Genomic DNA, 14,223 nt, shown 5'->3' on the forward strand with positions numbered 1-14,223 from the left:
TTGAAGAAAGTGTTTGGATGCTGCCTGGACATGTTCCTATGCAATGTGATCTAGGTTGACCTGCTTCTACAGGGGGATTGGACTAGATGATCTCTAAAGGCCCCTTCCAATCCCAAGCATTCTATGATTCTATGTTCTCAGCTGTGCAGAACACTGAACTCAGAGTACATTTGTCATGAAACATCAAAATGAAACTGGAACTGCTTACAAATTCCTAAGAAAGTTGGTGATTTCCTTTTAACACAGTCTTTTTGTGATATAAAGCCTGAATTAGATCAAGCTGTGCTATTGGTTCATGTTTTAAACTGATCATATGAGTCGGATAGTTTACGCTGTCATGCAAACAGAACAGAGCTACTTTGTAAAACTGAAAATCTTAGCTCCTATATGAACCTGATCCTTCCAATGACTACATAAAGATCTGATGTGAGTATAATGCTGCTAAAAATGCAAATCAATATTTATTATATTTCTGAGTGACTTATTGAAGATTTATTTTCTCCTATGTTCTTAAGATTTGCCTAAATTCAGTTTATTTTCAAATGATTTGTAAGGAGTACATTGTGATTCTGAACCAGAGATTTGGTCAGTCCCAGGTCCTAAAATGCAGGTCCATGTAACATGAAGCCCTAAGGAATTAGGAGTTGCAGAAGCTGGATTTGTCTTGGAACTGAATCCTCTGTCAAAGGCAGGATAGTGGTACTGGTGAGCCTCTTCAGCTTATGCATTGGGCTGTAGCTGTTTCTAAACCTTTAATTCTGAATTTCAGGAAATAATTGTATGGAGAAAAAAAAATCTGTATGCATTTGTATCTATTTGCTCTTGCTTACATTCTTTTGGTTGTTATTATCCCTCTACCTGCTGATGGTAGATTGTTTTGATTGCACAGCATGTCTGGGGACTTTTCCCTTCAATATTCCCAGGAAGACTACAGGCTAGGAAGAAGATAATTTCTTGCACTTCTCTGAAAAGTCTCTTTCTGTAGAAGCTGGAGATATGAAAGAAAATTTTCAGTGTATCATGGTGAAGTGTTAGCCTGTGTTCAGTGCAGCTGCCTAGAGTTGAAAGGCATGTGTACATGGCTGGCTTTTAAGAAGTTTCTGCAAGAAAATTTATATCCAATCTTACCCTAACATCTATAGCAAAAACTGAAAATTTGAGATTTGTGATTGTGTTAGAATGATTGTATTTGAACAAGAAAAAGTGATGACAAAAAACATACATAGCTGCCCAGACAAGGCAGGGAGGGTGAAAATTCACAGTAGGGTTGAGCAATGAAGGAAGTGGGAAATAATCTCTCTTCACCTGAAAGCTGAAGTGAGACGGGAGCAGACTGAAATGATGCAACTAGGCTGTTACAGGTGATGTGAGCATGAAGTACAAAGTCATAGACCCAACTATGCAGTGGATTGACTGCATAGTGAGGTGGACAACGAGGGGCTGGATTAAGGGTGCAACAGCAGAGAAGGAACTGCAGGTGAGAGGGTGCAAGGGTGAGGTGGGTTGGAGGGGAAAAGGGCAGAAGACACAGAACAGGACATACTGAGACAGGCCTAAGAAATGGACTTTAAACATGTTAACATGCTTTGCTAGTTTTTTTTTTATGAAATCCCTGAAATGGAAACAAGTTTCTAATGGTGAGCTGTGGAACAGATGTAGTTTATATGAGGATCTAATGTTGTTGTTGATTTTCTGACACAGGGTTTTAAAACTTTTTTTTTTTTTTTTTTTTTGAAATGACCCTTTAATTTGTTTTTAACTATATCCTTCTCTAAAGGCAAAATCTGTTTAGTCATTTCACGAGGAGATTGAAAAGGTTGTGTCTTTTTGTACACGTGAGTGTTGGAAGTTTTAAACCACAAGATGCACAGAAGTCAAAGGAATTTCAGTAACAGAAAAGAAAGCAAACAGTGACTGTGGTCCCTCAGTCTTTGGAAGCGTACATATGTGTATGACAAGATAGTCTGTTTTCCAGTAAAATGAGCATAAAACCTGTTTTTATGTCAGGAAGATCAGAATAACCTCAAAACAAATTAGCTTAGGCATGAGAAGCAGTACAGTCACATTAGCCTGGTATTGCTCTGATGCTTTCTTTTGTCCAAATGGACCCAAGTAGGATGCCATGTTAATACAGCTTGATTGCTTTTGGTATTCAGATAGATTTGCCTTTCTGGCATATTTCCAGAGGGCACTTCATGGTGTTTTGTGCTGGCAGTACCTTTGGAGTACAAAAGCACAAAAGCTGTAGAAGGAGAGGGAATATAAAAATAGTGACCTGAGCTTGTCTCTATAATGTTGTAGAGTACGTCAGTGGCAGAACAAAAACATTGAGTGTAGAAAGGAACAAATCCATTGCAAGATTGTTGTTTCAAATCTATGACAAAGTCTATCTGCTCAGAATTTCTCATCAGCCTTGCAGATCACCTGCAAAACCTTGTTTGCTAAAGTGTGCTTGTTAGTTTGTGTGGAGGTGAATGCAAGCCACTTGGCCATCCTCCTCCCAGCTCTGAAGTGCAATTTTTCTGCTCTCTTCCAGAAACTTTGTAAGAACACTTGTGTTATTGCTGCTAAAATTGATCATGGTCACATCATAAGTACTAACCTGGTCTAACTTGGTCTGCATGGAAACACAATACAAGCAAGGGTCTGCCTACAATACCTACTTAAAAGAACCAAATACTCTTTAATCTTTTAATCCTTTAATGTTTCAGACTGAAGTCTGAGCAATTATTGTGAACTTCCATGTACCTTGGACCTCTGCTTTAAACCTGAAGAACAGCTGGTACACTTGGAAGTTTGATTAAATTTTCTAATGGGAGATAGCTCTACAAAACTATCCTAGATTACTGACTGCTAAGTGTCATTATGTAAATGCTAAATGTGTTTACTGTTCCTAATTGTCCATTCACCAGAATGCAAATATTTTGATGTTTCTAGGAAACTAAAAGTTTATCCATGGTCTGTTAAGACTATGAGGTCACTGAATCAGTGGCTGTGCCTCCGATTGTGTTAATTTAGTGGACAGCATAAAGAAGAATAATTTGGCACAGGATCTTTTGTTATTATTTTGTTGTCAGCAGTCACAGAATGGTTTGGGTTGGAAGGAACCTCTAAAGATTGTCATAGACTCATGGAATGGTAGGGGTTGGAAGGGACCTTTAGAGATCATCTAGTCCAACCCTCCTGCAGAAGCAGATTCACCTAGATCAGGTCCCAGTCCAATGACCTCCTGCAATGAGCAGGAGCAATCATAGCAAGGCTTCTAAACAAAGGCAGTGCCAGAGGGTCTTATAAGGTCTCACACTAAGAAGTTTCTATTTAAGAGAAGCACCGTGAACTTTCAGACACATATATGAAAGAAACAATTGAATTCACTGTTCACATTATTCAAATGTGGGTTTCAATCTTTATGTCTGTTGTAGATTGCAAAATACTCAAGTGATTTTCATGTTCTTTTGCTTACAAAGCTTCATACGAACTCTTTAATATTGTTAGCACTGTGGGAGTTGTCAGTAACTGAAGTCAAATCAGCCCTAGCTCTTCTCACCAGACTGTTGCCCATCTCCCTCCCACAACTCACTGTGGTTCACAATCTGAGTATTTCCTGAAAATTAGATCCAGTAGCTGTAACAAGAAACGTATGCCAAAGAGATCTATACAAAGCACAGCTACTTGAAAGAAGTATCCCAGTTTTGGCTCAAAAACTCCACGGTATAAGCATATACTTGACTTTGATGTTTGCCTTTTGCCACAACTTTTGCCTTCTGAGAACATCCTTATAACATACAGGTCTACCAGGACAAACACCTCTTCATTACTGTCCGTAGAACTGAATGGAGTCTATACTTCATGTTGAAAACTGAAAAATGTATTGAAAACAATCTTGTCATCTGGAGCATATGATTTATATAGTTTGAAATGAGAATATTGAAATGAGAATATTGAACAACAAATATCTTTCTCATTCCTTATGAGGAGAATTTTGGGCAACCATTTGAAATTTTATGTGAAGTTGTGCATTCCATTGGACAAAAATTACTTCTTTTGGAGATGAGTCTTATAATTCCTGTGGGTGTGTGATTCAGGGCAAGGGCTAGAGTCATAGACATGATTGAGTGAATCAGAAGGAAGAAAACTATATATAGTGTCATTTTGACATTTAGGGTAACTTTAGCAACTTACTGTCATTGCCTTCTGTGTTTCACAAAGAATACACTAAGAAAACTTATCAGAATGTGTTCCTTTTGGTCTAAAGGAAGTCATATATCAGTTTCAACTCAGTACTTTCAGTAAAATAAAAAAGCTGTGTAAAAGAGAAGATTATAGTCCTTCTTTTTCTCCTATTCTTATTATCATACCTTTGTTTTTATAGTTTACATTGAAACTTTTAATCTTGGGCCTTATATCCTCATTGGAACTGTTGCAAGCCATTAAAACCCATGGTGGTGTTTAGCTATCTGATGCCAAAGCTTTCATCATCTCAGCTCTCAAAGGCTTATCCAGCTTCATTTTCATAATCACACAGCACTGTGTGAAAACTTACTTTTTCTTCTGCAGGTTGATCTGGGAAATTCATTAACTGATAGGACCTGAATTACTGTTGAAATGTCACACGACTTCCTCATGCTCTCAGATGTGGATTTCAATTTCTGACTCTGCAGCCAGAACCACAAAGTGCTGATTTTTATGGTACAGTGCTCCTTTGTTATTTCACTGTGAAGTTATGGGAGACAGATGATGAATATGCTCTAGAAATGGCCTTTTGCTTAAAGAAAGAAAAAGACAGTGCTGTGCATAAATTTGTTAGGATGGCCATGTACAAGGACGCGTAGCAAGGCATGGCATATGTTGTACAAAAAGTAGGGAGAAAGTCAGGGCTATTTTGTAACAGTGTGAACAGTTGGCATTACAGGCTCAGAAGAAATCACCTTCCAGAAGCTGGTGCAGGTTTTCTTTATGTAAGATGCCTAGCAGAGCTACATGATTAAGTTGCACGAGTCAACTGCACTGAGATCACACAACATGTCGATCATGGAAACAGAGGGGGATAGTTAGATATCCTTGCTGAAAGGCCCTTGATCCTTGTAACACAGATCCATGCCAATTCCTACAAGCATTCCATGACTGCCTTCAGAATCACAAGCAAAACCCCATTTGGGTTCTTCTTTGGTATGTGTCATGCTCTTGTCACATGTTAATCTATTTGCCTAGTCAAGATTTACTCTTAGGTTATACTTAATTATGATTGCTGTCTGCTGGGGGTTTGATTATGTATCACCCTATTTTTGTTTTATCCATTTACTTTCAGTAATATGTGTACTTGAAAAAGTCCCATCCTTTGCATTAGGCAAGATAGATGCTCTTCATTCTGGGTGTATGCAAAGATAGAAAAAGAGAATAGATCACCTCAAATGTCCCACATGATGCTAATCCAGGGATCTAAACATTGACATGAACTACTGTGCCATTTTTCATTCAGTTCTTCTGCCTACGCCCTCCTTTTTAGGCTGTGAAGAAGTGAGTATAGCAGGAGACTGAAGATGGTAAATCTCTTTATAATATTAGCTGTGAAATGGAAATAATGATGCTGATACTCTCCTTTTTTCACACAGTTAATATAATTACACATTGTCACAATTAAGTAGTGGCAGCTCAGGCAGTGCTCTGATAAAGGAAATTAGCGTTCATTCACGTGCAATAAGTCTGCTTATGGTAGCTTGGCATATCCACCTTTATGGTGGTATAAAAGTCACCTTTAGCTGTGACATCAAAAGATTAAGATCTAATTTCCAGGACAAGTCTTCTAATACTGGCTGCTAATTTTCCTAAAGCTTAACATTGACTTTCTGACATACTGAGAGCTCAAAGGTAGAAGCAAGCAAAGAAATGCAGCACGTGAGAAAATCAGAGTTAGAATGTTTCCAGCTGAGCCACAAATGAATGAGGAAGTAAAAATTAAAACCCTCTCCAGTAAGTCTAGCTCTGGAGAAGCCTAAAATAGCTCAAATTGCTCCTTCTCTTCTTTGCTTCCTTATATTTATATCTGGATTTCCTCCTTTTTTTTTTTTCCCCAGATTATAGTATATGTTAACATGCTTTATTTAAACCAGTTCTTCATTCCCTTCTATTATCTCATCAGTTTTGTTATGAAAGTTGCCCCTGGTTTGGGTTGGTTTTTTTTTTTGTTTTGTTTTGGTTTTTTACTTTATAGTTATGTTGATACAATGTAACAATACAAACAGAGGTTTGCTTGTTACTGAAACAGAAAGATACTCATACTAGAACTGGACTGTCTTCTGCATTATTTCAAGGCTGTCAACTTACCGTCAGTAATACAAAGTAATGTCAGGCAGTGCCATGTGCAAAGTGAAAGAATTAGCTTCAGCCTTTGTTTCCAGTTCATTCTGAAGCAAACTTTAGTTTACCCACCCTGAGATTTCCAGTACCTCACACTGAGTTCCAAGTATCTTCTGGTCTTGATGTTGGAGAAATCAGACAGTAAGTATCCTCAAAAAAGTAATGAGAAGCAAGAGTTTAAACAAAATCAAAGCTGTAAACTACATCGTAAACTAGATTGTGATCATGTAAGCTAGATCAGATGTTAGTGCAGGCAGATAAGAAAGGTCTGCTTTTTCTGTTTGTGAAGCTCTCCCATGTGTGAGAAGCCAACTGCAATTGATTTTTATTGTTCACGGGTAGAGTTGCACTGTGAAGTTGTTTGAAAAGTGCTGCCCTGTTGGACTGTTTCAGACTGCTGCAAGCTACAGATCCTGAAAGCCTCATGGGTGAAGCTTGGGGAATATTTTATTTCCTATCATAGACACAGGTCAGTGGTTTGTGTTCGACATGTTTCTATGGTTGTTTTAATCGGGATTTTCCTTGTTTCTAGTGGTAGCCTAGTGTTTGTTTTTGTCTTTGCCAATTTTTAACTGTGATGGATCTTGAAGGCTAACATGACTTTAATCCACCTCAGCAGGAGAAAGCAGTGTTTGAAATGCTGATGCAATCCTACCTTTGTTTCAGATCCACCAGAGAAAATGTTCCAGATCCTCACAATACTGTTGCTGGAAATGCAGCTCCCCATAATTTCAGGTGAGAGAGAAACTGCTGTTCAATTCCAGCAGCAGAATCACTGCAGCAAATGGGCTCAGTACATGGGCTCCAGGGATACTTTCATGAATAGCTAGCGCTGTCTGGAGTCTCTGCTTTGCAATATTGTACAGAAGGCTCTGCATACTAATTGAACACAGGACAGACATATATCACTTCCCACAATCAGGGTTCTTTAGAGCATAGGTGTCTATCACTGGCAGGCATGGCTATGAGAGAGAGGATGATTGAAGCAAACGATGCCATTTGTGAAGCAGAACAACTTCGGTGTGAGGCAAGGTGAAGTAAACCCACCTTATCCATGCCTGTAGCAGGAGCAACTTGGATAAAAACCAAAAGACGCTTCACACTTTTCCATACTATTTTTCCCTCATTACAGCTTGTACTACAGTTTGTACAAACTAGTACAAACTACAGTTTGTACTAAACTGAACAAACAAACATTGCTAAGAGGTACTGAAGCTTTCCCTTCAAGTAGTTCACAAACACATGAAATAAAAGGAACACATAAACAGCTGCATGAACTTCTCTTTTGAACGTCACTCTCAGTGCTTTCAAGTGCTCCTGAATTGAATCTACCAATACATAGTACATCCAATACAGACAGTATTAACATTGGATGATGTGTCATAAGTAACTCTCCTTTACCAAGTATACTTTAAAATAGTAAACTATTCATAACTTATTCCCTGTGTAATCACTGTCTTGGCCATAAGTTATTTCTAAAATCTGAAGGAAAAAAATCTATCTTGATTATTTTTCTTATATTTCAGACTCTGTAATTAACACAGAATATAAATGATTTGCTATAGATACTATGGACATAGCAAAAATGTTAGCATGAGTAGGAACAAAAAATGCCTAAAACTTTTAATCAAAGCACTAAATGTATGCCTGGCTATATGACACCTTTTTTGCTGAAATGTAAAGAAAATCAGAACATATTTAATACAACAAATGAAACTGTTTTCTTTTCCTGCTGTAGCTTTATTTACAGTTGAAGTTCCTCAACAGCTGTATGTTGTGGATTATGGGAGCAACGTGACCATGGAATGTAGATTCCACGTGAATGGTTCATTGAACCTAAGTCTTTTGACTGTTGTTTGGGAGCAAAAAAGGCAGGGCGAGTTGAAAAGAAGAGACGTATACACACTCCGCAAGGGGAAGGTTCTCTCTTCATCCCAACACCACGATTACATAGGAAGAGCAGCGCTTCTATATAGTGAGCTGAAATTGGGACGTGCTATCCTTCAGATCACCAGTGTGAAGATCACAGACGCGGGATCATATCTTTGTCTCATTGACTACCAGGGTGCAGACTACAAGTATGTTATTTTGGAAGTAAAAGGTTAGTGGCTGAGTTGGATACAAGAATATACTCATTGAAATGTGTCTACTGAACTCCTACAGTCTTGTAGAAATGTATTATTTTGGAGCAATTGTTGCTAATTCCCTCACCAAGCCCCTGTGCTCAGCCCCCAGGGGAAACCAAAGAGTTGTTTGAGTGCTAGCTAGTTTTCATTTTGATGGCTGGTTGAGCTTCTCCAGGTGCAGCCTGTGCTGGAGAGGAATAGTGACTACTCCACTTCCCTCCATCTTTCATCACTCCTTCTTCCCACACCCTCTTCTCCAATTCTCCTATCCCCTACCTCTCACTTGACATTTGCTGCCCTGTTGAGCCACCTCTGAGCATTCCCAAAACTTTATCAGAGGTGCTTTTTTTCACAAGCTCTGCTGCAACTATGCAAGTGGCTGGGAATTCCCTGAGTGTCTGCCACTCCCAGAGCAAGGACATGTGATTTTCTTTGCTCATTAAAGCCAAATGGATATTAGTAATAAAGATGTACATCACTGGATAGCATGATAGATGAGTCTTTTGAAAGGCCTCTGGGGGTTCCCACTAACTGAAGCATGTCTGTATAATACAAGGCAGCATTCATTTCCCACCCAGGCATTTAAATAATGAGCTTTGTCAAGTGCAAAAATAGATAAAGCTGTTTTTAAGACCCATGTTGGTTCCTCTGCACTGTCCTCACAGAAATTCAAAGTTCATTTTGTTCTAATACAATGAGCTTTTTTTCTTGAAGTGGCATATTCAAAAGGTGAAAACAGACGCCCATGAAACTTCACTTGTTTCCTCCTATATATTCAGTGTCAACTGCTGCATTCTATGAAGTTCTTTAACTGTAGGTGTGAGGAGGATTGAATAAAGAATATTGAATTTTTCTACAAAACTTCCTTCATCATTTTAAATAAGTGAACCTCAGATATATCCATAGACAAAATATGGCACTAAAAGGAAGGAAGTGAGATGGGAATATAACTATTGTTGCATAAAGTAATTTCTCTCACCTCCTTCTTAAGCAGCACCCTACAAGATAATAAACACTCAAATAATGAGAAAAGCAGGTGAAGACAAGTTTATTTTCATGTGCCAGTCAGAAGGCTTTCCTCTGGCAGAGGTTTACTGGCAAAATGAGAAGAAATTCAATCTCAGTGGATCTGCAAATACCACCTACACACTGACTGCAGATGGCCTCTACAACATCACCAGCATCATGATCTTCAAACCCAATATGAATGAGAACTATAGCTGCGTGTTCTGGAGTAAAGAACTGAATAGAGAAACTTCAGCTCATATTTCTGCTTTAGGTTTGTATTGCCTTGAACTTGTAGAAGACAGAGTGTATTTGTACATTCATCATGTCCTATGATCCATCATGGGAAATTTGTTCTAGAAAAACAGTGTAATATTGATGCACTGGAAAACAAACAAGTCAGTATTATCTCTGCCTTCAAAGCCTCAGCTAGCTAATACTCCAAAAAGCCAGTCTGTCACTCTTCTGTATACTTTAATTATAGGCTAGCTCCCATTATTTTTCTGTCAGTACAGAGGAAATTCTTTAGCCTACATGAGTGTCTTCCCTGACCAAGTCTCCTAATTTGTGACCTGATCTAGGTGAACCTGCTTCTGCAGGGGGGTTGGACTAGATGATCTCTAAAGGTCCCTTCCAATCCCTACCATTCTATGATTCTATGATTCTAATTTATTGTTCTTCAAATGCGATACAGATGAATTGTAGTAGTGCTCACTCAAATGTAAAACAAATGACAGACCTGACTCATTTTTTTGTAAAGCTTATAGTAATATTGCAGAATAAAGTATTCCTAAAATGAGTGTAAAACACTATCTTGATAAATTTTAAGAACCTTTTGTTCAGTCAGAGAAAGACTTTGGAGATTCAATACTGACAACTTCATAAATTATATCTGTTTTGTAAATTACAGATTTAATTTCTTTTCCTGTTTTTGACAGCTGTAATGAGTACACAGTCCAGTGGACAAAAATCCCTGATCTTATTTATCATCCCCATGTGTGTGATGGTAGCTGTTCTTCTCTCTGTACTAATAATCTTTAAAAAGAGAAAATCATTCAAGAATGGACAACCCAAAAAAGGTACCTTTTACTTCAGATAGTGGATTATTTTTTGGTGGCTCTTTATTTTTCCTCTTACGACCTTTTGGAAATTTTGGTAGCTCTTTCTAGATGCACACTCTTCTAGAACTAGATAATTTCAGTTGGGTTTTGTTTTTTTCACCTTGCTACTTCTGAGACATGCTATATGGAAAGAATAATTGTTGTAATCTGACCAGCTACTATTCTGTAAAGATCACAAACTTTAACTTGCTAAGGAGGGCTGTAGAACCGCAGTTCGAACAGTGCTTTTCTTCATGGTTACAAAGACATTGTAGCTACAGCATACGACATAGAACTTTTCTTTTTTACCTCTATTAAGGCTGTATAAATAAAATGGTGTGTTCTACTGGAGTATTACAAACAGCATTTATTTCCTTGTTTGTGAGTGCAGTAGTGGAAAAGCAATAAAGCAAACAGGCTACTACTCTAGTCTTTTCTTGCGTATGAACAGACTTCAGTAAACTCAGAAAAATGTATTTATTTTCATGAAATGAAAGTCTTGCTTTAAAGGACCTTTAGAATTTGGTTCAAAATTTGTAACAGAAGAGAAGTATAGAGAAGTTTATGTATTTAGAATTAATAAACTGAAAAGTGCTTAAAGCTTAGTTTAATCTAAAAGTTTGTTGAGTTTCATTGTCTCTTTTGAATCTAGAAATGTTTGAGCTAAATTTGTATATATTTACTTTAACAGCCAGGAAAAGAAAACTGGACTGTGACCTGAAAGATGAGAAAAGTAAGTCACGGTGCTTTCTGTATTTAAGTTTACAACTTTTTTTTCTTATAGTTAAAATCTTTATAAATCTGCACTTGGAAACTTAAATAACTTTACATCAAAACAGAGGCTAGTTTTGATTTTAAATGCAACTTTTCTTAAACACAGTATCTAACATTATAACTTTCTCATAGGCCATGTAAAAATGTATAAATGTTTGTTGCCTTTCACTGAGAGACACTGACAGCTGGCATGAGTAGCTCAGCAAATGCCTCTGTACATTAAGTGCAGTTCTAGTAGCTTTAGCTGAGTAGGATACACACAGAAAGATGGTTAGTTTGGAAGGCATCAAGATTCTCATGGCTTATAATAGTCTGTTATACTTTTGGATCAGGCCATGGTTTTTAACAGCAATTTAAACTATACCCTATTTCTCTGGAATATTAGACCACCCACTTTTCATTTTAAAAGTATGTAACTGTCCTAGGCATCCAGAAAGTTTTAAATTGGACACAGAGGTAATGCCTAAAAAAGTCTCAAAATGCATAAAACTGTCAAGTACTAAAATTTACCTGATAAAAAGAGAAACCACCATAAAAAATTATAAAGCAATATGATAAGAGAGCTCTTAAAACATCTACTTATATAAATCCGTTTTGTTACCTATCAGTAAGAGTATGACAGGTTAACGTACTATCAGGAGAGAGGTTGTGGGCAGTGTTAGGTACAGTGGTATCTGATTCAGCTTACTGTCCAATTCCTCACTGTCCAAGCAGACTCTAACACAGTCCATTGAGGCCAGCCCTGAGGCTGCTAATTTGGTCCATGGATATGAATGATCATCTCCCAAGGAGCAAAATTAGAGCAAAACTGTGATGCAGCTGATCAAGCAGCCTGATATCAGTTTCTGAACACATAGGCAGTTTTGGGCTTTTCCAAGAATGAGATTTACTTGAGAAGCTACCTATGTTTCTCAATCCTAAAAAAAAACCCCAAAACAAAACAAGCAAACAAAAAAAATCAATAAGTCACCGGCTTAAAAAAATAAGTTCTGTAGGTGAAACGAAAACTAGGGATTGGACAGAGAGGACATGAATTCACTGATTCTCATATCGTCTCAAATAGTGCTTGAGTCTTACTTGTAGCTGCCCAATCCACTGCCACCAGTAGATATTACAGTCAAAATGACACTTTCAGAAAAACACTTTCACCTTTCAGATACCATCACTTGCTGTAGTCAAAAGCCCTTTCTTATTTTTCATGTGACAGTGTGAAACATCAGTGGAATTATGTCACTGTAAATGAACAAAAGCTCAAAGCAAGCAGCAACCTGGAGGACAGCGTAGTCTGTGTCCAGACATAATTCCAGAGCATGTCTGAGCATGGAGTGGCTTCCCATGGCTTTTTGTGTTACTGTTGTATAATTTCATTTTTCTTTGTAGCCCTCAGTCTTCACTGTGCACTTACTGACATGAAGAAATTAAAGCAGAGGTAGCTGCTTTTTGTGGTTTTGTTTTACTTCTTCATTTTAGTAACAGAAAATCTTTGTGCAGCATGCAGTAAGTCATATGACAAACTTATTTCTCAGCATCATATATTTTTAAGAAACACTGGAAAGAACCTTTTTTCCACGATGAGTAGGTAGGTGAAGTATAAAAGCCACAGATGCTTTACCAGAAAGCCTTGGAAATGACCCATATGGCCCTGGTTACAGGAACAAGGATTGTTCATGTTTGTTTTCATTTTAACTTACAGCTCAATCTGTATCAGCACTGAAGATGTATTACATTTGACCTCATCACTGAAGTCCCAGTTCTGCAAACTTATTCAGATGCACAGATTTTACTGACAACCATTCCTGTTGACACGATCTAACCAAATTTGTTACTTCACTTATATGGCTGATAGTGAGTGGTAGCTTTGATGTAATAGAGAATTCAGAATTTGTACCACAGATGAGAGAAAGAATATTCTTATATTTAAAAAAAAAATGCAACAGGATGTCATTGTAATTAATGGCAGCTTTAAGAAGCTGTTGTAATTTCATCAAGTCCCAGAAAAGCTTGCATACAATGAAGAAAAGGCTTTCACTCTTTAACACTCAGTGGTTAAAATAACACCATTTATTTGCTTAAATTACTGTAGATTTTAAAAATAATGCTATTCAATTTTCTTTCTTTAAGGAGATAACTGTAACTCTCAAACTGAAGCTTTATACTTGTCAACTGTCACAGCTTCAAGAGACAATGGGAGTGTGCATCTGTGAAAACTCTTCATCTCGCGTGACATAATTTGTACTTTATGTATCTGTTTCTTAGAAGGAATTTTACAGCACTTTAGTTTTGGGATGAACAGTGATCTTATGGGGATTTATTGGTACTGCAGTAATAGAAAGCTATGCCTCTCCAGATACTGTATCTTGAATTTACTGAGAATTATGCTGTCATGAAATGTAGTTTACCATTGTGAAGATGTTATCTGGGTGTCTTTGATATACTTTACTTTTGGACTTACTGTTGCTCAAGGAATTTGTGTTTGAGAATGTCTTTATTAATTGTTTCACTCTCAGGAATGGTGCTTGGATTCAAATATCTTGTGGCAATGTGAATAAAAACTGTATGTGCTATCTTACGTCTAAACAGTCATCTTTCAGGTGGAGATATTGTTACGTGCCTATATCTCCTTTCCAAATGTTCCAGCCCATTAAACTGGAAATTATCCACCAATATGGCAATATATGGAAGATATTTCACATCACAAAAGCAATGCGAGGCTGAAGTTAAATCAAAGGGCAAGCCAAAAAAAAAAATCCCAGCACCAACAGTAAACCAACATTATGTCACAGGAGAGAATTGTCATACACAGTCTATGTAAAATCCCATAGTAAATAAGGTTCAAAAAAAACCACACCAACAAACCAAAC

The 14,223-nt window shown here is 37.5% G+C and overlaps 1 protein-coding gene across 1 annotated transcript; it reads left to right on the top strand.

The window, feature by feature from the left end:
• The first annotated feature begins 375 nt into the window (after nt 1-375).
• On the top strand, nt 376-13,566 carry LOC104552406 (programmed cell death 1 ligand 2). The gene is made up of 7 exons (XM_062018922.1): nt 376-426; nt 7,024-7,092; nt 8,096-8,458; nt 9,478-9,762; nt 10,427-10,567; nt 11,280-11,321; nt 13,484-13,566. Exons 2-7 carry the CDS (start codon nt 7,038-7,040, stop codon nt 13,564-13,566), a joined length of 969 nt encoding a protein of 322 aa, XP_061874906.1. The 5' UTR covers nt 376-426; nt 7,024-7,037.
• Nucleotides 13,567-14,223: the final 657 nt, after the last annotated feature.

This window comes from Colius striatus, chromosome Z, assembly GCF_028858725.1.
Source record: "Colius striatus isolate bColStr4 chromosome Z, bColStr4.1.hap1, whole genome shotgun sequence".
NCBI classification, from domain to species: Eukaryota; Metazoa; Chordata; class Aves; order Coliiformes; family Coliidae; genus Colius; species Colius striatus.